Source organism: Chamaea fasciata, unplaced genomic scaffold (genome assembly GCF_029207755.1).
Source record: "Chamaea fasciata isolate MVZ Bird 193981 ecotype frontalis unplaced genomic scaffold, bChaFas1.0.hap1 SCAF_21, whole genome shotgun sequence".
Taxonomy (NCBI): Eukaryota; Metazoa; Chordata; class Aves; order Passeriformes; family Sylviidae; genus Chamaea; species Chamaea fasciata.
This window is the reverse complement of record NW_027094106.1, coordinates 7936695-7963111: the sequence shown is the minus strand read 5'-3', so window position 1 is coordinate 7963111 and position 26417 is coordinate 7936695. Positions and strand designations below refer to the sequence as shown.

At 55.1% G+C, this 26417-nt stretch overlaps 3 protein-coding genes across 3 annotated transcripts in view; 2 read left to right on the top strand and 1 right to left on the bottom strand.

Annotated features, from left to right (window-relative positions):
• The window catches only part of NXN (nucleoredoxin), a 46887-nt gene extending 41669 nt beyond the window's left edge, over nucleotides 1-5218 (bottom strand). The window contains exon 1 of the mRNA XM_066201972.1: nucleotides 4861-5218. Within this exon, the coding sequence (XP_066058069.1) occupies nucleotides 4861-5178 (318 nt within the window). The 5' untranslated portion in view covers nucleotides 5179-5218. The remainder of the gene's footprint in view (nucleotides 1-4860) is intronic.
• Nucleotides 5219-10517: 5299 nt separating this feature from the next.
• On the top strand, nucleotides 10518-19687 carry LOC136300002 (multidrug and toxin extrusion protein 2-like). The gene is made up of 17 exons (XM_066202081.1): nucleotides 10518-10614; nucleotides 12496-12597; nucleotides 12962-13030; nucleotides 13377-13525; nucleotides 13670-13712; nucleotides 14337-14381; nucleotides 14783-14880; nucleotides 15126-15223; nucleotides 15541-15654; nucleotides 15840-15907; nucleotides 16167-16275; nucleotides 16666-16741; nucleotides 17024-17093; nucleotides 17664-17796; nucleotides 18079-18173; nucleotides 18407-18488; nucleotides 18799-19687. Exons 1-17 carry the CDS (start codon nucleotides 10519-10521, stop codon nucleotides 19038-19040), a joined length of 1689 nt encoding a protein of 562 aa, XP_066058178.1. The 5' UTR covers nucleotide 10518; the 3' UTR covers nucleotides 19041-19687.
• A 788-nt stretch (nucleotides 19688-20475) lies between these two features.
• On the top strand, nucleotides 20476-26405 carry LOC136299900 (multidrug and toxin extrusion protein 1-like). The gene is made up of 18 exons (XM_066201907.1): nucleotides 20476-20519; nucleotides 20802-20966; nucleotides 21059-21160; nucleotides 21329-21397; nucleotides 21663-21811; nucleotides 21908-21950; nucleotides 22054-22098; nucleotides 22434-22531; nucleotides 22683-22780; nucleotides 23277-23390; nucleotides 23467-23534; nucleotides 23788-23896; nucleotides 24032-24107; nucleotides 24186-24255; nucleotides 24551-24683; nucleotides 24962-25056; nucleotides 25395-25539; nucleotides 25855-26405. Exons 2-18 carry the CDS (start codon nucleotides 20808-20810, stop codon nucleotides 26067-26069), a joined length of 1788 nt encoding a protein of 595 aa, XP_066058004.1. The 5' UTR covers nucleotides 20476-20519; nucleotides 20802-20807; the 3' UTR covers nucleotides 26070-26405.
• The last annotated feature ends 12 nt before the right edge of the window (nucleotides 26406-26417 follow it).

Below are 26417 nucleotides of genomic sequence, written 5' to 3'. Positions count from 1 at the left end.
GCTGTGTAAAACACACACAGAAATAATTTGGAAAAAAGGCACCAACAACAACAACAAGAAGTCAAAATGTTTTGGCTTCGATGTCATCTGCACAATGTGGAAATACTGAATAGCTTATTCCTCGCTCATAATTGGAGTTCACTGTTGAACGTCTCAAAAATCGCAGGGAAAAACGCTCCATTGTTCTGCACTTTCTTTTGTAAAGCTGTTACGTGTTCAGCCTCTAAAGAATGCATTTTTGGAGAAGAACTATGCACTGATTACTTTACAAAGTAAAGTTCCTTTGCTCGGTCCTGCAACCTGAGAGTAACGAATGAAATTGTCAAGCGTGCATTTTTAAATGAATGTTTTCATTTCAACATCTGGATTAAGATGCCACAATGAAAAACAGCACACAGGCTTCCCTCTGCTCCCTTCATACATCTCCCATTCTTACATTTCAGAACCAGCGAAGTTTCAAAGCAAACAATCAGTTGGTGCTGCTAATGCCTTGCTCCTTACTCAATAGCCTGATGTCATGAAAAGACCATATTTTTCAAATCTGTAGCTCCGTAAGCCAAAGATTTCATATACATTCCCATCCCAGAAATATAAAGTCAGGAATACAGCTGAAAGTGATTACTTAGATATTTTTATATGATGAAATTCAAAAGCTGCTTCAAGTGATTTACAAAATCTTCTGTAAGACAAATCCCACATCTGTGCTGACCACTTGCCTCCCAGATCTCAGCAGATGGCAGTTTCAAACAGAAAAGTTCAGAGTCCCTGCAAATCTGGGTGTACCTTAAACTGTAATCAAGGGTTTGAGGTTTTTTCCTACACAAAAAAAAAAAAAAAAAAAAAAAAAAAAAAAAAAATTGTGGACAGTCTAATTTAATGACATTTCTATCTTCTCCCCACCATTTCTTGTACAAAGTCTACCTACCGACTTAGTACCTGGTGTCTTAGTAGGAGAGGCTCCCATGATTAGGAGAGGCCAATGATCTTTTCAGATAAAGGGAAAACACTCTGTCCCAACCAAAGGGAATTTACCAGTGTGAGCAAAGGGAGATCCTCAAATTGTTTTCAGATACTTGACTGAATAATCACAGGGAAACAATCAACATGTTTTGCATTTATTTAAATCCAGAACAGAAGCATCTCAGCCTTCCCAAGAAGAATCCGTACAACACTCAACCAGATGCATAAATACAGCAGAAGAACACAAAACACAAGAGGCAAAGCACAGCCCCAACGCCAGTGTGGCATTGTGTGGATGCACCAAGGAAGCGACACGAGAAAATTCAAGACTAAAAAGAATGAGGAATGAGGAAGACAACTGAGCCAAGAAAGTAACATGTAAAAACAAAAGCAAAGGCAAATAAACAACAGCAAAAGATAAACTGCTGCTCTCTCACTGTGGAGCTTTTTCTCCTCCAGCACCCCAACTCTCCCTGCTCCCACTCCTACGGGAACCATGTGAGAGGATCTGCTCAATGGAGAATGTGGATGGTTTATCATTTTTTAGCAGAGATGACCAAGATGTCCCACAGCAGGACAGCACTCCTCCAACAGCCTGTGTGCCACAAGGCCTTGAAAAGCCCCCAAATTCACCCTGAGGGTAGGCGGACCCTGCGGCAGGGATGGAGTGGAGCTCACCAGGAGAAGTCTGGGATCCTTCCGACAGCAGGAAGGGAGACGCCTCATTGTGGGTGCTGGGGGACATCAGGGCATGTAGGCAGATGGGGGCTGATTACACTACTGAGGTTCTCAGCAGCAATCAGGAATTAAAGCTGTTATTAAATCAACCCTCCAGAACTGGAGCAGATGTCCATGCAAACAGATAACAACGGGGTGATGTTAAACCAAAACCACGATAGAGACAAAGACACAGAGCAACATCTTCCTCCCATTGCTCTGCTCAGCCATGACAGGCACTATCAGAAGACAAATCAATTACCAAAAGCTACCTGTGGCTGCCCAAATCCGGGGCCGAACAACTTCACTAAGGGAGGTGCACCACGAGTTAAAGGCCTCCAATCTCATTTGGCGCGTTCTGGTTTTGTCCTTGAAAAAAAACCCACCCAATAATAGGTCTGGCTGTGGCTCAGACAGAGGCATAATGCCATCCTCCTCATTAATCAAAGGCTTTCCCCACGGCCAGATGTTTGCTGACTTGTACTGCTTCCTTTTATTACTGGTTTGGAGGCAAAAAAATTGCTGTGTGCTGAAGTTACTCCAATTGAACTGGTTGTCCCTGGTAACTGCACCCCGGCATTATTGAGTTACTGAGGCATTCAACGAAGAGTGGCTGTTTGCTTTGACAATTCCATCTTCTTTCCCCAATAACCATCAGAGTAAGATGCTAATTTACTTTTAGGACTGTGGGAATTGTACTGCAAACCCAGAAAGGAGCCTGGGGTTTTAAGATCTGTCAATGTCTGGTGCCCAGGGTTTGGAAGAAGGAGAGATGTAAAAAATGCAGAATACACCAGAGAAGGACAATGACAGACTGATGTTAAAAGTCGTATTTTTCAACAACACTGAGCAACAAAAGTGATGCTTTTATATAGGATAGGAAGACATCATGTCTCCACAAAGCTCAGTAGATAAAGCAACCAACCCACAATGGGAAGAGTTGGCTGGAAAGGACTTCTGGAGGTGTTTGAGCCTGGGCATCACCCACACTCAACCCTGCTGAGCAGAGCTTCTCCCAAACAAGCCCTGTAACCTGCAAGGATGGAGAGCTGAGAGCTCAGGGACAGAGCTCTCAGTGTTCCCACCTCTCTTGTTGTCTCTACCCTGCATCTATAATATCCCTTTCTTCCCATAAATCTACATAATTCGCTGGGGTTTAGGAGTATCCCTTAGTGCAAAGGAACCATAACTCAAAAGCACTGCCTACATTCTTCTAATGCTTTTGTTTTAAAACAAATTAAGCCCGTGGGGTACCGAACATATGCTCGACATCCCCAGCTCTCGCTGGCATGTTTTTGAAAAATAGAAAGTTTGTGCTTTTCTGGGGAGTCAGGTCATTAACCCAACTATTTAAAAAAAATCAGCCTATTATACAAGGAAACTTCTAACTGCCTGAGCTACAGGTTATAAATCTTCTGTTTAGAAATCTGATATCCTGACATAATTGCCCTTACAACTTACAAATAGGTTCTCTGTTATCCGTAGATTAAGCTTCCTCCAAAGCCACATCACATCTGCTTAGTTTTGAAAATATACAGCATGAGCTTCAATTACTTTACACTCCACACAAAAATAATCCTGAATTTAACTCAGGGCTTCTTGGAATAAGAGTTTAAGACCCCATAATCTTTTTATTTCATGTTTTCGTGCAATCTAATAGATGGAAGCATTGGCCAGCATGTAAAATTAATGCTACCTTCCACTTCTACGATTTCCCAACCATTTAACTACATTGCAGTGGAATTTTTAAAGCAAATATGGCAAGCAGAAGTCCCACCATCTAAATAATCTGAAATGTTCTGTAGGGAAATGGTCAGCTACTAATTGGAACCACAGTGTTTTCACATCCCTGTAGGAAGAGGGTTTGGTTTAAAAGAAACCTGAGTTAAACTGCAGCTTCTCTGAAGGAAGAAGCTTCTGTTGCAGCTCCTCTGAGTAATGAAACTGCTCAGATCCCGATCACTGGGGTGAGTTCCCAGTTAGAAGTGTCTGGACTTCAAAGGGGCAAACTGGGAGCCTTGGGCAGCATTATCATCCAGGTGCACAGCATTAAAATACACGAGAGTTTTTGCAGAACTGGGGGCATAGTGACAAAAACCAGCAGCAAACGAGGAAGGAAAAAAAAAGGCAAACCCATTTTTCAAAGCTACATCTCTTCTCAGCAGCAGGGACATCACATGGCGCTGCCAGACAACAGCCAACTTTTCCTCAAACAATCCCTTTACCTAAGGAACAGAGCAGGGCTCAGAGACCCATCCTGGAAGATGTCATCCCTCTCGTCCCAAGACACAGGGGATGCCCGAGGCGGCTCAGCCACCCCCGGCCCCGCAGGAACCAGCGTTATCCCAATCCCAACCAAAGCCGAGCCTGAGTGTGCCCGCTGCTTCCACACCCGCTGCCTCAACCGCTAGCCAGAAAGATGGTTAGAAAATAGCACTGTGGGGTGCCATCTTTTCCATTCTTACTCAATTGCTTCCAGAGATTAGATTTGTAAAGAGGGATTTTTTTTTTTTCCTTTTAAGCGCTGCAAGCTCGTTGGGAAGTGGAGGCTCAGCCTGTGCCTTCCTATTCCTCGCAGCCTGCCCCGTCTGGGTCTTAGCGTGCTTTCTATCCATTATCTTTCAGATTAAACTCTACGGATGAGCGGCTCTAACTTGCAGAGCATCGAACACACCAAACGAGAGGCACAAACCCCATCCCACAAACTGGCAGGGCAGCTTCGCCAGCAGCTCCCAGTCGAGCCGGGCTCACTCGCTCCTCAACCACCGCGTGTCCTCCCACGGCCGGCGGAGGCCACGGCTCCTTTCCGCGCCCGAACCCACGGGCACCGTGTTCGCTGCCCACGCCGAGGTCTGGTTTCCTCGGGCGCCCACCTGAGCGGCGCTGTGCCCGTGTCTGGGCTCGGAGGAGCCGCTCCCCTCACACCTCACCTGCAGCCCGGCTGCCCCGCGGACCGCGATGCCCAGCCCAGGGCTCCCCTCCCGCGGGGCTCCGCGGCTCCCAGGCCCCGCAGGAACCGGGAGAGACGGCGTCGCCCCGCGGGACAGCAGCCGCCGCCTCCCCGCAGCTTCCCCGGCTCCCCCGGGAACTTTCTGGAAGGCGGCCGGCCCCGGCCGAGCCCCGCGGCCCCCAGACAAAGCCCGGGGCGCGCCCCGCCGCCCCCCGCCCGGCCGCGGGTCTCACCTTGCGGTGCTTGTCGGCGAAGGGCAGCGCCAGCCAGGGCATGGCCCGCACCGCCTCCTGCCACTGCTGCTGCTCCTGCTCCGCCGACACGAAGACGATCTCGAGGCGCTGCCCGCCGGCCGCCGCCGCCTCCCCCCTGAAGCGCCCGTAGAAGGCGGCCAGGCTGGCGCCGAGCTGCGCGCAGGGGCCGCCGAGGCTGCAGCCGAAGTAGAGCCCCACCAAGGAGACCCCGCGGGCGGCCAGCGCCGACACGGCCACCTCCTCGCCGTCGGCGGCCACCAGCACCTCTCCCAGCACGTCGGTGAGCGCGCCCGCCATCCCGCTCCGCTCCCGCTGCGCGCCCGCTCCGCACCCGCTCCCCTCCGCGCCCGCCGGCCGCGCACGCCCCGCCCCGCCCCGCCAGGGGGCGCTGCCGCGCCGCGCGGCCCCGCGCCCGCCCCCGCCCCGGGCAGCGCCGCCCCGGCCCGGCCCCCCCCCACCCCCTCAGGGCCGAGCCCGGGCGCGGGGGGATAGCGCAGCCGGCGAGGGCTGCCCGCCGGCCGCGGGGTGTCGGGGAGGAATTCTGCCCTGAGAATTCTTCTCTGAGAGGGTGAGGCGCTGGGCGCGACTTGTTCGGGGAAGCTGTGCGCGCCCCGTCCCCGCAGTGTCCAAGGCCAGGCTGGATGTGGCTGTGAGCAGCCTGCTCCCGTGGAAGGTCTGCCGGGCTGTGGGAGATCTGTGATCACACACACGGAGGATCACCAAGAACCAAATAGGGTGAGAAAAGACCTTTGAGGTCACGAGTCCGAGCTTTGACAGAACACCGCCTTGTCAAACAAGAGCATGGCGCTGAGTGGCACATCCAGGCTTTCCTTAAACACGTCCGGGGATGGTGACTCCACCACCTCCCTGGGCAGCCCGTGCCGGTGCCCAGTCGCTTCTTCTGTGAAGAACTTCTTCCTAATGTCCAGCCTAAAACCCCCCTGGTGCAGTTTAGGACTGTCCTGTCGCTGTTACCTGGGAGAGGATTTTGCCCCTCACCTGGCTACAACCTCCTTTCAGGGAGTGGTAGAGAGTGACAAGGTCACCTCCTTTTCTCCAGGCTGAACATCACCAGCTCCCTCAGTCACTCCTCCCGCGACTCATCCCAAAACCTCCCTTCCAACCCAAACCATACTGTGACTCCCCACTGGCCCCATGAGGGTTGATCCAGCCTCCCCAAAGCCCACAGATTTCTCTTTTTACTTCTAAAATTGTACATAAATACGTATCTACCCCTGTCAAATGCAGGCAGAAAAACGTGAAAGCCAATCCAGAAGCATAAACATAAACTGGGCTGCATTGAGTTACACCGTCTGTCTGGCTGGGATACAGAAAGGAAATAAAGCAGAGACAGTGACATGCAAACCAGGCTGTAAAATGTATTTGCTCTTTGTAATCAAAGTCTGCAATCTGCAAGCCTGCAGGATTCACTGCGGGATCCTCAGCTGCTCCCGACTGATGTCCGGGTGTCCATGCTGCAGAAGAGCCCCAAAACAGCCCACTGAAATCTTACTATTTACTGCTATAAACACCTTCATTTTTACAACCCTTCCTTCTTTGGCTTCTCCTTACTGTTGTTGCTTTCAATTGTATTTAAAATCGTTGTGAAGCATCCAGAGCCATTAGGGGATGCTTTATAAATACAATTAATTATCATTATTATTATTATTACAGCTTAACAATCTCTCTTTTCTCTTGCCAAGACCTGCTCCCTAGAGGTGGTTCAAAGCAGGAGAAGTTTTGTCTTGTTTTTTATTTGTCCTGCCTTATCTTCCTTAATTAAGTATCTGAGTTCTTCAGGGCAGGGAAGCTGTTTTTTAAGTCTGCAACCCTGAACTCAACCAACTCATGCAGCAAGATAAATATTCTGCTGTAAAAATAAAATTTACGGCTGCAGTTAATACATCTGGCCCTGCTTTTAGTGAACAAAGCAGGAGGAAGATGCTCTGAAATACAGAACAAGTCAAAAGCATTTCTCCCTTAAGGAACAGTAAAATAAAACGAGGAAACAACCGTTCTTAACGAAAAATATTCGCGAGGTGAGGTGTGACTGAACCGAAGTTACACCATGAGAGTGCTTAAAATGTGTGGGTGTTTGTCCAGGTGCTGGTTCTGCAGCAGAATCACAGATTCGGGATGCCCATTTAACAACCAGCTTGAGACACTGGAATTAAAGAGTCAGGATAGCATCCCAAGGTTTTTAATAAGCCCTTTATTGTCCATACCAAGCCAGTGCCTATCTGCATTTTCCTAACTCTTTTTTATTTTTTATAAATACTGGGGGTTTTTTATATTACACCCGTGTTGACTAGTACATACTATATTTTGACTGAGGTATTTAGCAAGTGGTTTTGTTTTGTTTTCCAAAGTATTTGCCGAATACTTGCCGTATATTTGGCAAATGATTTGGCACACTTTGGGATTTCCCTGGATGTTTAATAGACGCCCGCTGCCCATTAGGGTCTTGAAAAAATACAAACACTTGCGAAAGGAGGCAGGGTTAAAAGTTCTGAGCCCGAGGGCCGGAGACAAGAATGGCTGGAAAAGGGGATCCGTGTCCCACTCCCCGTTTTTTCCCGGTGCTGCGGGAGCGCCAGGAGGGACATCGGACCCGCGGGGCTCCGGTGCCATCTGCCGGGAACACCTCGCACGGCAAGCGGGGACCGCGACCGCCACCGGGGAGGGAGAGGGGAGAGCTCCGCCAGGAGAAAAGGAGGCTCAAATGGACCTTACGACGCTCCACAACTCCCCGGAGAGAGACTGTAGCCAGGTGTGGGTCAGTCTGTCCTCCCAGGTACCAAGCGATAGGACAAGAGGAAACGGACTCGAGCTGCAACAGGTTGGATATTTGGGAAAGATCCTTCACCAAAAGGGTGGCCGAGCCCTGGATGAGGCTGCCCGGGGTAGTTGTGGAGTCTTCACCCCTGGAGGAGTTCAAAAACCTTCTGGATGTCGCACTTAAACAGCAGAGTTACCCCAAAGTATCCACTGATGGCTCTGATAATCTGATCCTATGGCACAACACTTACATAAAAACAAATTTGATTGCAAAAGGCTCTTCAGTTTTTAATTCAGCTGCATTCTGAACTCCACGTTGCACTGAGGGCAGTGGATTTTCCACAGTACTGTGGACATCAGCCAGCAGCAAGGTCTGTTAAAGGGAAGGGACACGCTTCAAACGGTTCAGTGTTTCACATAAATCCATTGTGACCTTCTCCTTTTTGGGCAGCTCTGAATCACGAGTACATTTGTGGAGTGTGTTTTAGCAGCGAGATGTTGGCTGTGTTTCAGATTAGAAACATCCATATCCAGAGAAAGCCCAGAGCAGCCATCCTGCTGGGAATCTGCAGGGGAAACCAGGGCTAATTCTGCTCTGCACATGATGCAAGTCAACTGCAATCCTTCTCCTCTCAGTTTTTTTGTTGGTTTTTTGGGGTTTTTTTGTGGTTTTTTGGTGTTTTTTTTTTTTTTTTTTTTTTTTTTTTTTTTTTTTTTTTTTTTTTTTTTTCCCCTTCAGAAGTCACATCAGCATCTCTGAGAACCACACAGTGTCCTAGCTGCCGAAACCAGCTTCAGCAGGGCAGACCATCTTCCTGCTCTGGCTGGATTGTGGCTGGTCACACATTAACTCCTTTAAACAGGTCTGTGTTAAGGTATCAGCCTCCCAAAACGCTGCTACAGATTCACTAGAGGTATGAAACAGCCGCACGGAATTTGACCCTTCAAATTCCTTGAACTGCTGTTGCAATCCTGTTAACATCCGGATTGCTGAGGGCGGCTGGTGGTACCTTTGACCCTCCTCATTGTCTGCAGCTCCAGAAGATGAGTCCTGCTGAATCCCCTCAGGCAGCTGGCAAGATATTTATCCCTGTCCCAGAGGCAGAGGCGGTGCCAGGTCTGCTGTGCCAGTGATGGGGGAGGCCTCAGGGCACCCCTGCTCATCCAGCCAGGTCCTGGGGTGCCAGTTCTGTCACTTTCCAGCAGGACTGGGATCCACGTGTAACCACGGAAACACAAAACAGCGCTTCTGAAAGCAACCAGAGTTGATTTCAAACAACACCAGCAAAACACAAGGAAAAGCATTTCAATCACAGCCCTTCTGTGTGCATTTGGCTCTCCGGGGACTAGTCCAGGACCTGGCTCCTGGGACTGGGAGGGAACTGTTCTCCCCAAGCTTGTAAAGATGGGCCTTTTTATTTTCAAAGTCCTTTTCACCCAGGTTTCTGCCCGATTCTCTCCGTGCTCTTCACCAGCCCAGGGCATTGATCTCAGCAGGGTCACCGGTAAACTTCAAAGGGACTCACACTTGCACTGCTCGTTTAGGACCATGAATAGCACTATCTGAGCCTTATCATTTCCCCTCTGCCTCCACGGGAGATAACAGCTCGGCAGGAACCCTCCGGCCATCTCACCAGGCTGGTGACAGTCACAGTCACACCAGTCAGTTATCACCTTTTCCCATAACCATTTCTGTTTCTTCAGAGCTGCCCCTGCAGCACCATCCCGCACCCACCGGCCACAGGGGAGGAGGGAAAGCTCACTGACAGGAGAACCCTTTTGTCCGTAAATACCCTGATTTCATCAGAGCACATCAAATCAGAATGACCGTGACTCACCACTACTCCTCTACGATTTTTCATGATGTCACATCATATTTGAAGGGACAGGGGGATAAGTGAAACATTAACGAGACATTACATTTCAGGCAGATGACACCACATCTAAAAGGCACCAGGGCAGCATTTAAACAGCTGGAAAACCGAGACTCACTTTCCACTGTAATTTTCCGTGCGTTAGTAATAGGCTTGGTTACAGCTATTTGGTTACGAGTACCTGCACTTAGGTAAAATTTCACTCCTGTAACAACCCAGCCTCTGACCCAAAACAAATCTCCTCCTTGCCGAGTGCTGGGCAAACACAGCCATTCCAACCTCCTCACCCTGCCAGCTGCACCGCTGGGCACGGGCCTGCTGGGTGGCAATCCCTGGATCAGGGACAATCCCTGCTCATGAGGTGCTGGTGAGTGGATGGAGGAGAAGGGGAGCCTGCCCAGAGCCAGCTGCCCTCCTCAGTTTCCACTCCTTTGCTCAGATGTCCCGTTCCTGCCTTTGACAGCCCCTGTGTTAGGAAACCCACCCCACAGACAGCACCTAGGGGGGTCCTGAACCATTGTCCCACAAGGAGTTCCCCAGTCCATAACCACCCACTTGGGGGTCACTGGACCTCTGATCAACACGTGTCTCCTCAGGGGATCCCCATCCCAGAGCCGATGAGCAGGAGAGCTCCAGATGTCGGTGAACAAACAGGGGCATCCCCTGCTCTTTGCACCGGGGATCCCCAAGCCACCAACACCAACAGAGGACCCCCGACCCCCAAAAAACCCCGCGATGGGCTCTGGCTGTGGCCAACACGTGTGTGCGGGGAATGCCCAGCTGCCCACACGCGGCCGGAGCGCGACCGTGCGGGTCCCCCTCCCGTCCGGCGGAGGATCCCAGCCTTGACCCGGAGCACGGAGCTGCCGGTGCCGAGCCGAGCCGAGCCGTTCCGCTCCGCCCACAGCCCCGCGGCCCCGGGGGCGGAGGCGACCGCGCCGTGCCCATAAGGCGGGCGGAGGTGGCGCGGGCGGTACCGGCGGCGATGGCGGCAGCGCGGTGCCTGCGGGGCGCCCGGCGCCTCCTGCCCGCGGGAGCACGGCAGGAGTGCATCGAGCTGGCCCGGCTGGCGGGGCCCGTGGTGAGACCCTGGGCGGGGGGAGACGGGGAGGGACACGGGGGACATCCACAGGACACGGTGCCCTCCCGCCGGAGGTGCGGGAGCGCGTCGCCGGGACGGGGATCGCGGCGGAGCTCGGCTGTCCGCAGCCGGGCAGCGCTCTCCGGGCTCTCCGGGAATGCCGAGGAGGGAGATCTCTGGCCCTGCTGGTCCCGTGCTGCAGGGTTTCGGCTGCCTCCAGCCTCCGGGCATGGCTCTGCGACCGGGAATGTGCCTCCCACCCGCGCCGAGGCCACAGCGCGGTCCCTCCGCCACCCTCCATGCCTGGGTGGGCGCCCGGATCCTCATTCTTTGCCCCAGGCGCTCTTGCTGCTGCCCAGCGTGGTCCCTGGTTCCCTGCAGCACGGCTGTGGAAGAGCAGTGGTGGGCTCGGGGAGGGCGACTAAGCTGTTAAACTGCTCTGTGAAATCATGGCCTGAGCCCTGCCGCTGCCACTGCCACTCACCCCTTGGGTGACAAGTGAGTCACTCTGCTTAGTGCCAGGTCCACAGCCGGCCCTTCCAGTGCGCTCTGGGTGCCCTGTGACTCGCTGTCCTGAAATCCTCCCTGAGGATTTTTTTGCCACTTGCCTGGACCCTCTGGAGGGAAATGGACCTTTGGTAGTTGGCACAGACAGTGCTGAGCACATTTTGCAGAGGCTTCCGCAAAGGGGAACCATGCACCACAGCCTTGGTCTTAATCACTCGTGTGTGAAATTTTGTGCTTTTAGTCTTCTGCTGTATGTGGTAAATAAGTACCAACTGTTAAACATCTCAGAGGCACCCTCCTGACATCAAATCCCTGACCTGCTGTGTCTAGTCAGGAGAGGAAATCTGGACTAGTTTCGGTTTCTGTAGCTGAGCACATCAAGCCCTCTCAATCCCCTCAAGTGTCCTGCCTGCAGCACAGCCTGCTCCTCCGTGTGCACACACACCTCAAACCCAAGCCTCCAGCTGCTGTTCAATGATCACTTCATGATAAACGCTGTGCGGGATGATGCTGGAGGTGCAGACCTCACCTGTGGGGATTACTCACAGCACTTGGTGGAACATGCCTGGGCCTGGCAGCAGGACTGCATCTGCAGGCAGCAGTGGGAGGTCTGCAGAGGAGCAGGGATTGTTCAGCTCTTCCTCTGACCCCTCAGAGCTGGTTTTCCAGCAGCTCTGGGCTCTCATTTTGCCATCTGCTGGGTGGGAAGGAGCATGAACAGCTCCTGGGCATGGTTTCCAGCTGTGCCCACCCCTCAGTGGGTATAAATGTCCCTAACTCCTGCCATCTGTTTTGAGCTGTGCCATGACTCCGTGCCCTGGATGCCTGTAAGGGGGACATCCTCTTGCCAAGGGAAAATGAGGTCTGGAGTGCAGTCTCTGCTGCAGCATTGTGACACACTGCTGGCAGACTGGCCTTGGTGTCTCTCCAGGAGGAGAGGATGTTGTGGTTTTGGAGGATAGTTTTCCACAGATGCACGCAAATGTGGAAAAGCACTGGGATGTTTTATTTTCCCTTCTCTATGCAGCCTTCATCCTGGGAAAGAGGATTTCTAGTGAAGCCCTTAAGCCTCTCTTAAATGGGGTCATCTGGCAGATTGGCGGTGTCACACCAAAATACCACAGGGCAGGTAGATGTTGGCTTTGAAAGACAAAGCTACGGAGAGCCTCCTTGAGTCCTGGAGCTGCCTCCCCTGCCCAGGAGTGCTGGCAAGCAGGGATGGGTTCCCGGGACCTCAGCAGAACCCTGGCCTCAGGGCATGGACAGAAACATGAGGAAACCTGAGTGTTCATAGTCCATCTGCTGGGGGAGGGGTGGTGTTCCACAAGCCCTAACAGGTCCCCATCTCACCACCTCCTTCTCCTCTCATCCCAGTTCTTTGCCCAGCTGCTGGGGTTCCTGATCAGCGTGGTCAGCTCCATCTTCTGTGGCCACCTGGGGAAAGCTGAGCTGGATGCTGTGACCCTGGCTGTGTCCGTACGTATTGCTCCAAATCCCCTTGGATTTAAAATGTATGAATTATGTGTATATGTGAGGGCCCTGTTCTTTTTCTTTTTTGCCCTGAGCACAGGCAAGAGAGGGGAGCTGAGCAGTAAGTGCAGCTCCCTGAACCCATCAGACCTGGGCATGTAGCCAGGAGCAGCACTGTTGGTTGTGGTGCTTTAGATCTTCACCCCTTGCTAGAAGATCCTTCCCCCCGCTATTTAGTTAATGAGACTGCGTTATTCTGAGAAATAGAGAAGGACTGGAAAACTTCCCAAAAACTTGTAGCAGAGCTGTCTCCCCACCCAGCTGGGAGGGAGGCAGTGCTGTGGGCCAGGTTCCCCTGTCTCTCCTGCAGGTTATCAACGTGACAGGCATCTCCATCGGTTCTGGCTTGGCCTCAGCATGTGACACGCTGATGACCCAGGTCAGTAGCAGCTCCCCCTTCCCTGTGCCTGGAGGTGTTTGCTGGTGGTGTCTCACCTCCTGTGCAGTGTGATCTCGGCACAAAGGGCAGGGCTGTGGCAGGTGCCAGACAGAACAGGATTGTAAATGCTTCTGGGACTGGAAGCCTGTTCCCTTCCCAAGGAGGCCTGGGTCATGCTTGGGTGCCAAAGGATTTGCAATCTGCAAGTTACTACACCCTACCAGCCTGGTATTTGCAGCTGCAGGCCATGGGACTGGCATTTAATTGTCCTGTTGTTGTCCTGAGCATTTTCCCAGCCCCTTTTGGCTCCCTGTGATGCCCACCTTGATCCTCTCTCCTGACCCAGACGTATGGCAGCAAGAACCTGAAGCAGGTGGGCACCATCCTGCAGCGGGGCATCCTCATCCTGCTGCTGTTCTGCTTCCCTTGCTGGGCCCTCTTCATCAACACCGAGAGGATCCTCCTGCTCATCCGACAGGACCCCGAGGTCTCCAGGTCAGGGATGAGATCCAGCCCTTCTGGACCAGGCATTTGCCATGGAGTGTTGAAATCAAGGCTCTCTGGAGCTTGAGTGCGGTGCTGTTTGGCTTGGCTCTTGCTTTGCTGTATCATTAACTGGGGAAACAACTCTCTTTCCAGGTTAACTCAGCTCTACGTGATGATCTTTATTCCAGCACTTCCCGTAAGTCTCTGCTAAAGCTGTTTAGAAGCTCTGTGTACCCCAGTAACACCAGGGAAAGGAGGGAGGGCCTTTGCTATGTGGCTCACGGGGTAGGTTTAGGGTTTTACAACTTGCCCCTTGACCTTGTGCTTTACCAGATGTGCACAGGCCAGCAGCTGCTGGACCAGCAAGCAGCAGCTCTCTAGTCTTCCTGTGCAAAGGCTTTTGCTGTGGCCACATAACTCGTGATGGACATTGGAACCAGAGCTTCCAGGCTCGCTCTTAGCAATGAGATAAAGGCTGGAGCTGTTCCCACACTCACAGCTGCTGGGCCCTGACTCCTCTGAGGCAGGGAGCACTGCCTCTGTGGGATAAGGGTCTGTAGGTTTATCCTTTCTTCCAAGCTTTCCAGGCTTCCTCATGCTGGTGAGGAAGCACTGGAGATTTCCCATTTGGAGACTGATCTGTCTTCCTGATGGGAATGGGATGTGCTTTCTGCCACTCTTGGTTTTGGGTGCTGGCAGTGCTTCAGCTGGAGCGCAGGGGTTTTGGAAGAAGGTGGAGGGGGGTTGTTCTGGCAGTGTCCAGTGGTCACTTGGCTGTTGAACCACGGTGTGGTGATGAACTGAACCCTGACTTTTGCAGGCGGCGTTTCTGTATCAGCTGCTGACAAGATATCTACTGAGTCAGGTATTGTATAATTAGCCAGCTTGTGGCCATGGAATAAAGGTATTCCCAGGAATATGGATAAACTTGGGGATATGGATAAACTTGGGGATCTCAGTTCACCCTGTTCTGGGGAGAGGTGGGCTGAGGAATGTGTGATGAGCCAGCCCTGGCTGAGCTCATGGGAACCACTCTTAGCTGGTTCCATTTCCTACCTCCCAGCTCTGTGTTTTATGGGTTGCACCAGCTCCTGAGCTCTGTTTGTCACCTCCTGCACGTCCCAAAAAGCCCATCCTCACCTAGATGAGCTGACTTCTTGGCTTTCTCCTTGAGGCATTGTTGGAGGTCTCCCTTGTGTTCACTGGATGGGGCTTGGGCTTTGCATTTTCGGGAAGCAAACTCCAAAGTTCCTCCTTGGCTTCCAGGAGATCATTATGCCTCAGGTGGTGACAGGGATTGCAGCCAACGTCCTCAACGCGGCCATGAACGCCTTCCTCCTCTATGCTCTGAAGCTGGGCATGGTGTAAGTGTGAGCAGGGCTGGTGACAGTCTCCCCTGGCTGCAGGGGTTTGCTCAGGGCGTGAGGGGGTTCCCTGGGTGCCCAGTTCTGCCACCCCCTCCCTCCAGCCCCCAGTCTGCAAAGCTGAGCCTGGAGGGGTCTGTGCCACATCTGCAGCAAGGTTGCTGTGGGTGCCCTCAGGTCAGTCCTGCTGTGGCTGAGGAGGGGGGCAAGGATGTCACTTGTAACCTGCCTTTCTCTCTCCCCAGGGGCTCTGCCTGGGCTAACATGGTTTCTCAGTACACCCAGGTCATCCTCCTCGTCCTTTACATGTGGTGGAAGAAGATCCATGTGAAGACCTGGGGAGGTACTGTTCCATCTTAATCTTTCAGAATACCAGTGTCTGGCCCTGGGAATCTGGCATTGTCGCCAGCATGTGACAAAGGGACTGCCATCCCCTGACAGTGGGAAGATGCTGCAGCCATGTCCTCAAGGCCTTTACTGTAGCTCCAAACACATTCTTGTCAAATATTCTGTCTCAGGAATGCAGCGTGGCACAGCAGCAATCCTGGGCTGATGTCCTGTGAGCTGCAGGGGGGTCTGTCCTCAGAGGGTGGATGTGGCTCCCCTTTAGGGAAGCAGAAGGAGAACACACGTTCTTTCTGCTTCACCTCCTCCTGTCAGGCTGGAGCAGGGAGTGCCTCGTGGACTGGGGCTCCTTCATCTGGCTGGCAGTGCCTGGCATGGTCATGATGTGTATTGAGTGGTGGACCTTTGAGATTGGGAGCTTCTTGGCTGGTGAGTCCAAATCCTCTTTTCCCTCTGGTTCCTGATGCTTGAGCGTGTCCCCAGAGCCCCCCTGTCAGCAGCAGCCTCCTCACCTGCAGGGCTGGGTCTGCAGGACATGCAGGTGTTCCCATCTATTCCATGGGGACAGAGGCCTCCTTTTCAGCCAAACCAAGGAGGTGGCAAATCTTTTCCAGGGCTGATCAGTGTGGTGCAGCTGGGTGCACAATCTGTCATCTACGAGCTCGCCTGTGTCGCCTACATGGTAAGGGCTGGGGGTGTGAAACCCCAAAGAGCCTGGGAGGAGCCCCAAAACAGTGACCCTGGGGATCAGTGCTGAGGTGGGAAGCAGGGGTTGGTGGCAGGCAGGTGATGCCTCTCAAGCCTGCACATCCAGGGTGTGCTGCAGATGGAAAATCCCTTCGCTGCAGCAGTGCCAGTTTGTCCCAAATTCTCCACTGGGGAAGAAGAAAATCCCTGCAGGCTCTGCTGTCACTCACCTCCTCTTGTCTCCTGCTTCTCAGGTGCCCCTGGGCATCAGTGTGGCTGCAAGTGTCAGAGTGGGGAATGCCTTGGGAGCAGGGGATGTGGAGCAAGCCAAGACCTCCTGCATCACTGCTCTGCTGTGCACAGGTCAGTGCAGCCCTGCAGAGCAGAAAAAGGGCAATTATCAGCAAATGGTTTGGTTTCCCTCCCCCAAGGCCAGGGACCTCCCATAGGAACCCAGTCCCACTTGTTCGAACCCTTTGGGCAAGGCAGGATCCTGACTCATCTTTTCTGTTATGAGCCTGGTGCAAAGGCTTTGATAATTAAAAATGCAGCTTAGTGCTCTGTCCTCACACTCCAGAGGGTAGAGGGAGTATGTGGGGAGAGTGAGATGAAAACAGACCAGTCCTCTGCTGCGGTATCGTTTGAGGGCAGCAAAGTCCAGCCCCCACCACACGGAGCCCCTGAGGCTTGGGCCTGGGTCAGGAGCAGGATGTGCTGCCCTTGAAGCAATTTGACTCTTCCTTTTTCTTTCAGGAGTTTTGGCTGTGGTGGTTGCAGCGTTACTGGGGAGCCTAAGGGACGTGGTGGGATACATCTTCACCAACGACACGTGGGTTAACAGCTTTCTTTTAAGTATTATTGCCTTCTTGGAGGTTGTTTGTTATACCCCAGAAGCTGCTGACAGATAAGAGTTCATAAACTCCCATCTGGCAAACGTTCCTCAAAGGTTCCTCCCCATTTCCCAGCGTCCCTGGGCAGCACTGCTGCTTCTAGCAGTGGGACACTACCGTGGTAGCAGGCTGGGATCAGGGAACTGGGATCAGCCTTTGTGGTTGAACCAAGGACCAGGTGGTGCTGCTTCCCCTGATCAGTCCATCCATCTTCCCAACAGGGAGATTGTCAGCTTGGTGTCCAAAGTGATGCTCATCTTTGGTCCCTTCCACTTGCTGGATGCAACAGCAGTGAGTATTCCACACGTGGAGTGATTCCTCCCTGCAGCTTGGGGTGCAAAGCTGTCTGAAGCCCACCCTGGACCTGTTAAAAGGATCCAGAGGAGCAAACTGAGAAACTGTCAAAGCAGCTGCTTGTGTTACCTGTAGCACACCTCGGTGTCCTCTGTGCTTGTAGCTGCCCCTTGGCATTGCTGCAGACACCCCAGTTTTCCCTCCTCTTTTCCCCTGGCCGAGGCTCCAGCTTTTTACTGGTTTATCAAAGCAACACAAGTGAGCAGCTGGGTCTTCAGAGATACCAGGTTCTCCCAGCACCCCGGGATACTCAACAGACAGTAATTTTGGCCCGTTCCCTCCTGCCATACCCTGGGGGAGGCACCTGGGCACTGTGGGGAAGCTCTTTGGGATCTGCTGCGTGTCTGTTGGCAGCCGCAGCGAGACGAGCCCCACACCACGTGCTCCAGAACGTGGCTTTGCTCCCTCCTGGCTTGGTGGGACAGTGCTGTGAGTTTCCCTGTCCCCAGGGCTGTGCCATGCCCAGGAGCCAGCTGGCAGTGTCCGCTGTGTGTCCTCTCTCCTCAGGCGACCTGTGGCGGGGTGCTGCGGGGCACGGGCCGGCAGAAGCTGGGCGCCATCGCCAACGCCGTCGGGTATTACACCCTCGGCTTCCCCATCGGCATCTCCCTGATGTTTGCAGCCAAGATGGGGGTGTTAGGTACGTGTCACACCCTCCAGCTGCCATGCTGCCAGCTGTGTGGAGCAAAGGCTCAGCCCTGGAACTCGTGCCTGGATCTTCCTTTGGATCAGAGTGGGGCCGGATTGCACACTGCTTTTGTGCTGTGCTGAGTATGCCCCAGTAAATCCAGGCTTAGTCCCAGCTTCCCCACGAGCTGTTTCCTTGAAAGTTCTTGGGCTGAAGTCCTTGGGCACTCTGGCAGTGACTGGCAAAGGCAGGTTTTCCTCAAGCCCTCCCTGAAGTAACTTCCCACTGCTGCAGGTCTGTGGGTTGGGATGATCATTTGCATCTCCGTGCAAGCCCTTTCCTTCTTGGCTTTTGTCATCCGCATGGATTGGAGGAAAGCTGCAGAGGAGGTGAGAATTGTGCTTCTCTCTGGTAATTCTTGAAAGGTGCTGAGTTAACTCCTGTTTCACTACAACACTACAGCCCTCTAGGAGGTGGCAGAAGTGAACTGGAGTCTGTCTTTCCCCTGTAACAGAGGAGCAATTTGGTGCTGAGAATGCTTGTCTTGGGAGAGTGGAGGGTTTTTTTGTGCTGGGCAGGACACCCTTGCCCTGAGAAGAGCAACTCTTCCCTGTGTTTTTAGGCTCAAGTCCGAGCTGGAATGAAAGAACAAGTGGAAGATGTGAACTCCAATGGCACAGCTGCTAACAAAACATCTGCTGTGGGTATGTAGCCGGGCCTGACACCAGGCAGGGAGCCCAAATTCTCCACCCAACCCTTTCCTTCCCGATTATGGCAACCATGCCTATCCTGGAGGCTCAAATGGCTGGGAAGAGCACAGTGCCTGGTGCTGGCCCTGAGCCAGTGGCACTTCTGCCCTGAGTAATAATGGGGTACAAGACACAGCTTGCAACTGTGTGTCCCAGTGTCCCCAAGCCTTGAGAAAGGACCCTGAGGACTCTCACAGGTGCAGCATCAGCCTGGCAGCCCCTGGCTGGGCAGCTCAGCCTCCCTGCATCCTCCTCTGTCCCACAGGTTACACCTCCCTCGACACAGACACCGGGGACACCACGGTCCTGCCTGAGAGCATCGTGATGGGCGAGAGGCAGCCTGACCACGAGCTCAGCACCACGCAGGAGGAGCCTGTTGTTGTTGTCCCTGTTGTCCCCCCTGTGGCATGGAGGGCCGTGATCCTGCGCCGTGTGCTGGCCGCTGCTGCTGCCATCGCTGTGCTGCTGGTGGGAATCCTGGTCCGGCTCCTGACTGGCAATGGCTAAAAGCAGGGACCCTGGGGAACTGTGCAGGGAGCAGGAGGGCACGTGGCAGTGTCCCACAGGATGGGCTGGGGAAGGAATTCCCCCTCAGTGCCTTACCAAAAGTCCCTTTGCACGGTTTCTGGTTAACTCACAATGTTTCATCCCACACTCAAGAGTTCTTAAAGGGGGTGAGGATGTGGCACCTGGGAAAAAAAAAAAAAGGCTTGAGAGCTGGTTCCTCTCCTGCACTGCACTGGGATGTCACTTGTGAGAGGTGGGAGTATATCCTGGGGCTGACCCGGGAAGGAGACAGGGTCCTGGTGCTGCTGTCCTGCTCTCTGGGGACATTGGACCGTGTCATTTGCTCATGGCAGAGGCTCCTGCTGCCCACAGCACGTTTCCTCACACACCAGCCTGTACCAGCATCTTGGGGTGGCAAATCCCACTTGCAGCCGCTGTGGCAGCGCAGAACAAAATGGATCTTGCTGGAAGATGTCTGACTCTGCTGTTGGGTGCTGGCCCTGACCCTGCTCTCCCTCTGCAGGGCGGGCACAGGGCCTAAAGCAACTCTTCTTTGCACTTTTGTAAGGTGGGATTTTGATACAATAAAGTTTTCTGAGTAAATCTTAGGCTGTTTAATATGGTGTGAGCGTGACCCTGGTCACTGGCAGGACTGTGCTGTTAAGAGGAAAGATTGTGGGTCCGACCCCGGCCCTGAGGTTTGGGGCTGGCTCCAGACAGTGTTATCACTCTTCCCCTTGGGTACAAAAGCAAGATGTGGTGTTGTCACGGTTGTTAAGCACCGTGGAAGAGGGTGGTTGTGTTGCTCAACCCTCCAGAGCCGTCAAAGAACTGCCCTATGTCATAATGCAACCAGGCCAGCACCGTGTCCCCCTGGGCCTGTCCCGGGCCCTTACCTGCAGCTGAGTGACTGTCAAGTGCTGGGCCCTGGGAGGTCAATACCTCATACAGATGTGTGGCACCTCCCTGTCACCCCGCAGCTCTCCTGGTGCTGGTGGCCTGTGAATGAAAAACTGTCACAAACGAGCTTGAAACCGCCACCAACCCCAATACCAGTGGGAGGACGTGGCAGACTCTGCCCTGCTCGGAATCCCGGTAGGTTTGGGATGGGAGCGAGGGGAGAGCAGGCAGGTGTCTCACCCTGTCCCGTGGGTTATCCCAGCCCAGCGCCCACTCCGTGCGGGTGGGGTCTGCACTGGGCAGCATCTCCCCTTCCCCACCGGGCCAAGGACACTGAATTCGGCCCGGGGGAGCGCTGCCAGTGAAACCCGACACGGCGGGGCTGTGCCAGGGACAGCCGGAGCCAAGGGGGCCGGCTTGTCTTGGCCGCTGTGATGGGAGTGAGTGAGCCTCTGCCCCGCCACTGCCGGCAGCAGCTCCCCACAGCCGCACACAGACCCGACAACCCTCCACCGCCGCTGGAAGAGCAGGACGAGCCTCCAGCCCTCTGGCCGGTGGAGCTGTGGTGAAGCAGGAGAGGTAGGAGCGCTCACAGGGTGGATTTAGGATGGCTCAGCCCCCAACGCTGGCTCAGGACAGGCAACGAGCGCCTTGCACGGTGCGTCCGGGCTCCTTTGCGCTGCCAGGACCCTCGCCGGGCTCCGGCACTCCGTGCCCTGCCCTGACCCACTGCCCACGCTCCCCACGGCCAGCCCAGTGCCCGGCCCCGGCTGAAGTTCAGCCCGGCGTGGTTACACATTGCTCGTCCCAGCGGGGTTTAACAGAGCGCGGAGGAAGGGGCTCGTTCCACTCCCCCGGCAGGGCAGCATGAAGCCGGAGAACTTCCCCGAGGAGAATGGCTTCGGGGAGGGAAGGACCGCTGGCCAGGGCGACCTCACGGCCGAGAGCTGCCAGGGGAAACGCCGCTGGATCCCGGAGAACTTCTGGGAGGACGTGAGGCAGCTGCTGGTGCTGGCGGCGCCGCTGGTAAGGAGCAGAGAGAGAGAGAGAGACTCCCCCCCAGCACAACCACCCCTGCTCACCTCCATCCCTAACCTTCGGCTCTCCTCCGTGCCTAGATCCTGATCCAGCTGCTGATCTTCCTGATCCACCTTGTCAGCTCCATATTCTGCGGCCACCTGGGCAAGGTTGAGCTGGCCTCTGTCACGCTGGCCATCGCTGTAAGCATTCCCGGGGCCGGGCACCAGCTCCCTCCCTGCTGACACGGGGATGAGGTGAAGGGGAAAAAGACAGAGGAGATTTCAGACTCCCACTTTTCCTTTCAACCCCTCTTCTGTACCTGAAAATCTTAAAGGCTCACCTTCACTCCTTGTTTTTTTAACTCCCAGGTTATAAATGTCACTGCCATCTCTGTAGGTTACGGTTTGACTTCAGCATGTGACACCTTGATATCACAGGTGGGTAGGATATGCTGGCACCTGCCCTGGGGACACTGGGGGGTTCCAGCATCAGCTGATGATGCCCAGGCACCACATGGATCCCTGGCTGCTCCTGCCAGCTGGGGAAGTTTATCCCCACGTAACAATCCCATAACGAGGAGATCCGTGCTCCAAATCCTTCCCAGGAGGTTTCCAGGGTGGTCAGGGCTGCTCCATGCTCTTCAGGGCCCCCTTTTCCCCCAGCACCAGCTGACTTCACTGCTGCCCCCCTCTCACCCTGCAGACCTATGGCAGCAAGAACCTGCTGCGGGTGGGGGTGATCCTGCAGCGTGCCACCATCATCATCCTCCTCTGCTGCTTCCCGTGCTGCGCCATCCTCATCAACGTCGAGCAGCTGATGCTGGTCATGCGGCAGGACCCCGATGTCTCCAGGTTGGGTGGTGCCCTCATCCCTCCCCGCTGTGGAGGGGCTGAGAGGAGGGTGGCCACGGCCATGCCCCTCCCTGACCCCCCTCTGTGTGCCCCCAGGATGACCCAGAACTACGTGAATGCCTTTCTCCCTGCCCTCCCGGTGAGTGCCCGTGGGCACCCTGGCTGCCACCTGCCCAAGGGGACAGGCTGTCCCCATCCTGCACCTCAGCGCTGGCTCATCTCACCCAAAACTTCCTTTGCAGGCGGTTTTTGTGTATAACCTGGAGGCAAGATACCTGCAGAACCAGGTGGGTCCCAAAGTCCTCACACCCACCCTGGCTCAGGGCTCCTTTCCACAGTGCATCCAGGGTTTCCACACTCGCTGTGCCCAGTGACAATGTGCCCGGGTGCCCCAAAACAGCTCTGACCCTGATGATGACCCCATTCCACAGCCAGCTGTGTCCATCCACCTCCCTTCCTACTTCCCCACTTGAGGGATTTACCTCCATCACACTCATTTTCCAAGCAGGCGACATCACTGGAAGCTTGGGGGGTTTTTTTTCTGGGAAAGTCACTGAGAGTGGGGCTGGAGGGACCTCCAGAAAATCTTTGTGAAGACCCCTCCATCTCCTGCTCTTTGCAGATGATCATGTGGCCGCTGGTGCTGAGTGGGGTCATTGGCAACATCATCAACGTGGCTGCAAACTACGTCCTCCTCTACGTGTTCCACCTGGGCGTCACGTGAGTGGCACCTGTGTCCCCTGGGGAGGAAAGCAGAGCACGTGGCCACGGCAAGGGAACACTGAGCTCACAGGGGTACAGCAGCATGTCTTTTTGCACCCTGAGGAAGGCATGAGCAGGATGCCAATGACCTTTCTCACTCCCTCCACAGGGGCTCTGCCTGGGCCAACACCACCTCTCAGTATTCACAAGCCATTTTCTTGTTCCTGTACATCATAGGCAGGAAACTCCACGTGAACACCTGGGGAGGTAAGGGCATCTCCCCTGCTCCCCCTGCTTCCTGCTTTACCCACAAGTGTCCATAAAACTTCTGTCAGGTGCTCTTGATAGGAAGGGAATTCTGCTCATCCTGATGGTGAAATATTAACCCGGGTACCACAGTGCTGCTTCAGGGGCAGCTCGTCACGCGCCAGCACTGGCAGAGCTGGGGGATCAGCACTAAACATTAATTCCTCAGAAATGAAACTTTCTGCTGAGGCTTTGGAAGGTTCAGCCCCAAAGCTGGGGGAGCACAGACGTAAGCAGGAGGTTGTCCTTGGACACCATCCCGGGCGGGATGGGCTGAGGGCTGTGCTGCTCCTCTGTGGCCCTCGGGACAGCAGCAGAGAGGTTGTAGGTGGATGCTTGTGCTGCTGGAGATCCTGTGGAGCTGCTGGCTCTGAGAGCAGGAATGGCACTTCCAGCTGCCCCAGGTGCTGTGCAGGATGTAACAGGGCCAGTCTGGTGTTGTTTCTCCTCTCAACAGGCTGGTCCTGCGAGTGCTTGCTGGAGTGGGACAGCTTCACCTCCCTGGCTATCCCCAGCATGCTCATGATGTGCATTGAGTGGTGGACCTACGAGATTGGGAGCTTCTTGATAGGTCAGTGGAGAGGGGAGCTGCCAGGACAGGGCCAGAGCTGCCCCCACAGCCAGCGCTGACCCCTCCTGTCCCACAGGCCTGCTGAGCGTTGTCGAGCTCTCCGTCCAGTCCATCATCTATGAGGTGTCTGTTGTGGCTTTCATGGTAAGGGCTGGGTTATCACTGCAGACCAGGGCTCCACGGGGGCTGTCCCGAGACGGGCACACAGCAAAAATCAGCTCCAGCAAAAACCCATCTTCCCCCTTTGCACCTGAGTCTCTCCCTGCTCCTGCCTGTCCCTCCTTACGGAGATACTTTAAATCAAACCCTGAGCTCCATCCTGCTCTCTGCTGGGTGGTTATCCCCGTGTCACTGTGACAACCCCACCGTCAGACACATGTGAGCCCTGTGCTTGCAGATCCCCCTGGGGCTGGGCACAGCTGCCAGTGTGCAGGTGGGCAACGCGCTGGGCGCCGGCAACATCGAGGCGGCCAAGAAATCCTCCAGCACCAGCCTCATCTGCACAGGTCAGTCCACAACAGCCTGGAAAGCCTCTTCCTGGCCTCCTTCCCATGGAGCAGGGAGTGTTCGCAGTCCTCTGCCTGCCTCTTCTCCCCCTGCTCTCCAGCCAGGCTGGGCTCAGCTCTGTGCTGTGTTTCCAGGGGTTTTCTCCGTAATTGTGGGGTCCATTTTAGCTGCCACAAGGAACGTGCTGGGATATGTCTTCACCATGGACAAGTGAGTGCCCCCAGCTCCTGGCCTCGGTGTCTGCAGGTCAGGTCCCAAAAGTGATCCTTGGCTTTCCTCCATCCCCAGGGAAATCATTGACTTGGTGGCGTGGGTCATGCCTATCTACGTTGTCTTCCACTTGTTTGAAGCCATGACTGTAAGTCCCAGGGAATGCTGTTATTTCCCGTGGGGAACCTTGGTGCTCAGCAGGGGCATCATGGATCAGGCAGTGGAGGGTCCCTCAGGCTGCAGCTGAGCACCAGTGCCCACACCAGGACCCTGCAGAGCTCCTGGGATCATCCCTCAGCAAACACCGAGTGCATAAAAAGATGGTGACCCATGGGCAGGGACACAGAAATAATGGGAAGAGGGCAGGGAGCTGGGTGATCTCCTGAGTTTGGCCAAGGAGATGCTCCCTGCCCCAGCCCCTCGCCCTCTCCCTCTCCTGGCAGGGCGCCTGCAGTGGGGTGCTCAGAGGCATCGGGAAGCAGAAATTTGGTGCCATCCTGAACGCCGTGAGTTACTACGGTGTGGGCATGCCCCTGGCAGCTGTGCTGCTCTTCGTGGCCAAGATCGGCGTCATAGGTACTGACCCCTGGGCACTGCACCCCCAAACCCCCCACTGGGGGCTCCCCACACCCCTTGTGCCTGGCTCTGTCCCCTCTCTGACCTGCCCGGGCTCACTGGGGTGGACTGGGATGGCTCCTGCAGCTGCTGGGAGCTTTTCCTGGGGAAAAGTAACCCCAAAGAAGGCACCCATGACCACCCCGTGTCCCCACTGACCTGGGTGACATCCCCTTTCTCTGGACCTGCTGTCCTGGGATGCTGGGTTGGTTCTGGCTGACGCCGTGTGCCCTCTGCAGGCCTGTGGATCGCGATGCTCGCCTCCGTCTTCATCCTCTGCACCTGCTTCGTCACCTACATCTACCGCCTGGACTGGGAGAAGGCAGCCAAGGAGGTAATCCAGGCACTGACAGCACATCCCTGCACTGGGAAGGACCTCAGTGCCCTGCTGGGGTGAGACAGGCTCAGTCTCGTGTCCAGTGCTGTCCTCCAGTGCTCCCATGACATCCCTGTGTTCATCCTCCTGCACAAGCACTCAGTGGCCTCAAGGTTTCCCCCTGCACCTTGTTTGGGGACACGAAGCTCAGAGCAGACGGAGTGACCCGAGCTACCCCAGCCCTGCAGCCCTGAGCATCACCTTGTGCCTCAACAGCTCCGAGGAGACCCCAAGAGAGGCAGCACAGCTTTGCTGGGTGGGAATTCCCGACTGAACCCAGCCCGTTCCCTCCCCAGGCTCAGCGCCGCGCAGGAGTGACCCAACTGCCACCTCCGGAGCTACCCAGCCTGGGCCCCGAGCAATCCTGCAAGGATCTGGATGTGGGACCAGCCCCCCTGCCGCACACCTTCCTCCCTGCCAGGGCGGTGTTGGGGTCTGTCGGTACGGCTGGCAGGGGAGGGTTTGGGGTCAGGAAGGGTCTCTAAGGGTTCCCATTAGCCGGGAACAAGGCCACAAAACGGGGCAGCGTCGTGCTGGTGACTGGGAGAGCAGCAATTACAAGCGTGGGCTCGGGAGGGTGGCAGAGGGACAACCTGCGGGCACTCCTCACCTCGCAGACACCTGGCCCCACCTCTGGGGGCAGGACGTGGTTGAGATCCCCACGCTCTTGGGGCTGCTCCTGACGTGCATTCACCCTTGGGACAAAACCCTGCCCAGAAACCCTTCAAACCCCTCCAACCCCGTTCTCCTTTGCAGCTGGAGTCGAACTGCAGCCCGACGTTGTGCTCACGGGCATCATCACCAAGCCGGAGGGACCCGCGCACCGGCTGGAGCTGCGGGAGGTCACCTCGGCCCAGGCCACCCCCGTGGTCACCAAGCAGCTCATCTTCCGCCGCGGACTGGCCGTGGCCGCGGCCGTGGCTGCGCTGGCGCTCGGCATCGCCATAAAGCTGACCACCAGCACAGCCTGACTCTCACCAGGGGCTGTGGGGACTTGTTTTCGGGGTGAAAGCTTTTCCCGAGGGACGGGCGTTAAGGAAGCGCGGAGCAGCCAGCGAGAGAATGGAGCGCGCACGCCTGTCCCCGCAGGAGCCGAGGGGCCTGTGTCAGTGTTCAGCGGCGTTTGTGCAGAATATCGCCTGGGAACGGGCCCCCCAGGCTGCTCTGGCACCCCAAATGCTGCTCTGGGCTGCCTGAGTGTGTGGGGGGACCACCCTGCCCCACACACACACTCCCCAGCCCACACAGCCCCAGCTCCCTCTGCTGCTCCGTGACAAGTGCCCAATAAAGAATAAACCCGGCTGGAATGGGGCTGGCTC

Excerpts from the sequence above, each read along its gene's own strand:
- LOC136300002 (XM_066202081.1), top strand. The coding sequence starts at position 10,519 with ATGGCGGCAGCGCGGTGCCTGCGGGGCGCCCGGCGCCTCCTGCCCGCG. Across the intron at positions 12,598-12,961 it reads CTGTGACCCTGGCTGTGTCC|GTTATCAACGTGACAGGCAT; the intron begins GTACGTATTGCT and ends TCTCTCCTGCAG. Across the intron at positions 13,526-13,669 it reads CAGGACCCCGAGGTCTCCAG|GTTAACTCAGCTCTACGTGA; the intron begins GTCAGGGATGAG and ends CTCTCTTTCCAG.
- LOC136299900 (XM_066201907.1), top strand. The coding sequence starts at position 20,808 with ATGAAGCCGGAGAACTTCCCCGAGGAGAATGGCTTCGGGGAGGGAAGG. Across the intron at positions 24,684-24,961 it reads GGCCAAGATCGGCGTCATAG|GCCTGTGGATCGCGATGCTC; the intron begins GTACTGACCCCT and ends TGCCCTCTGCAG. Across the intron at positions 25,540-25,854 it reads GGCGGTGTTGGGGTCTGTCG|CTGGAGTCGAACTGCAGCCC; the intron begins GTACGGCTGGCA and ends TCTCCTTTGCAG.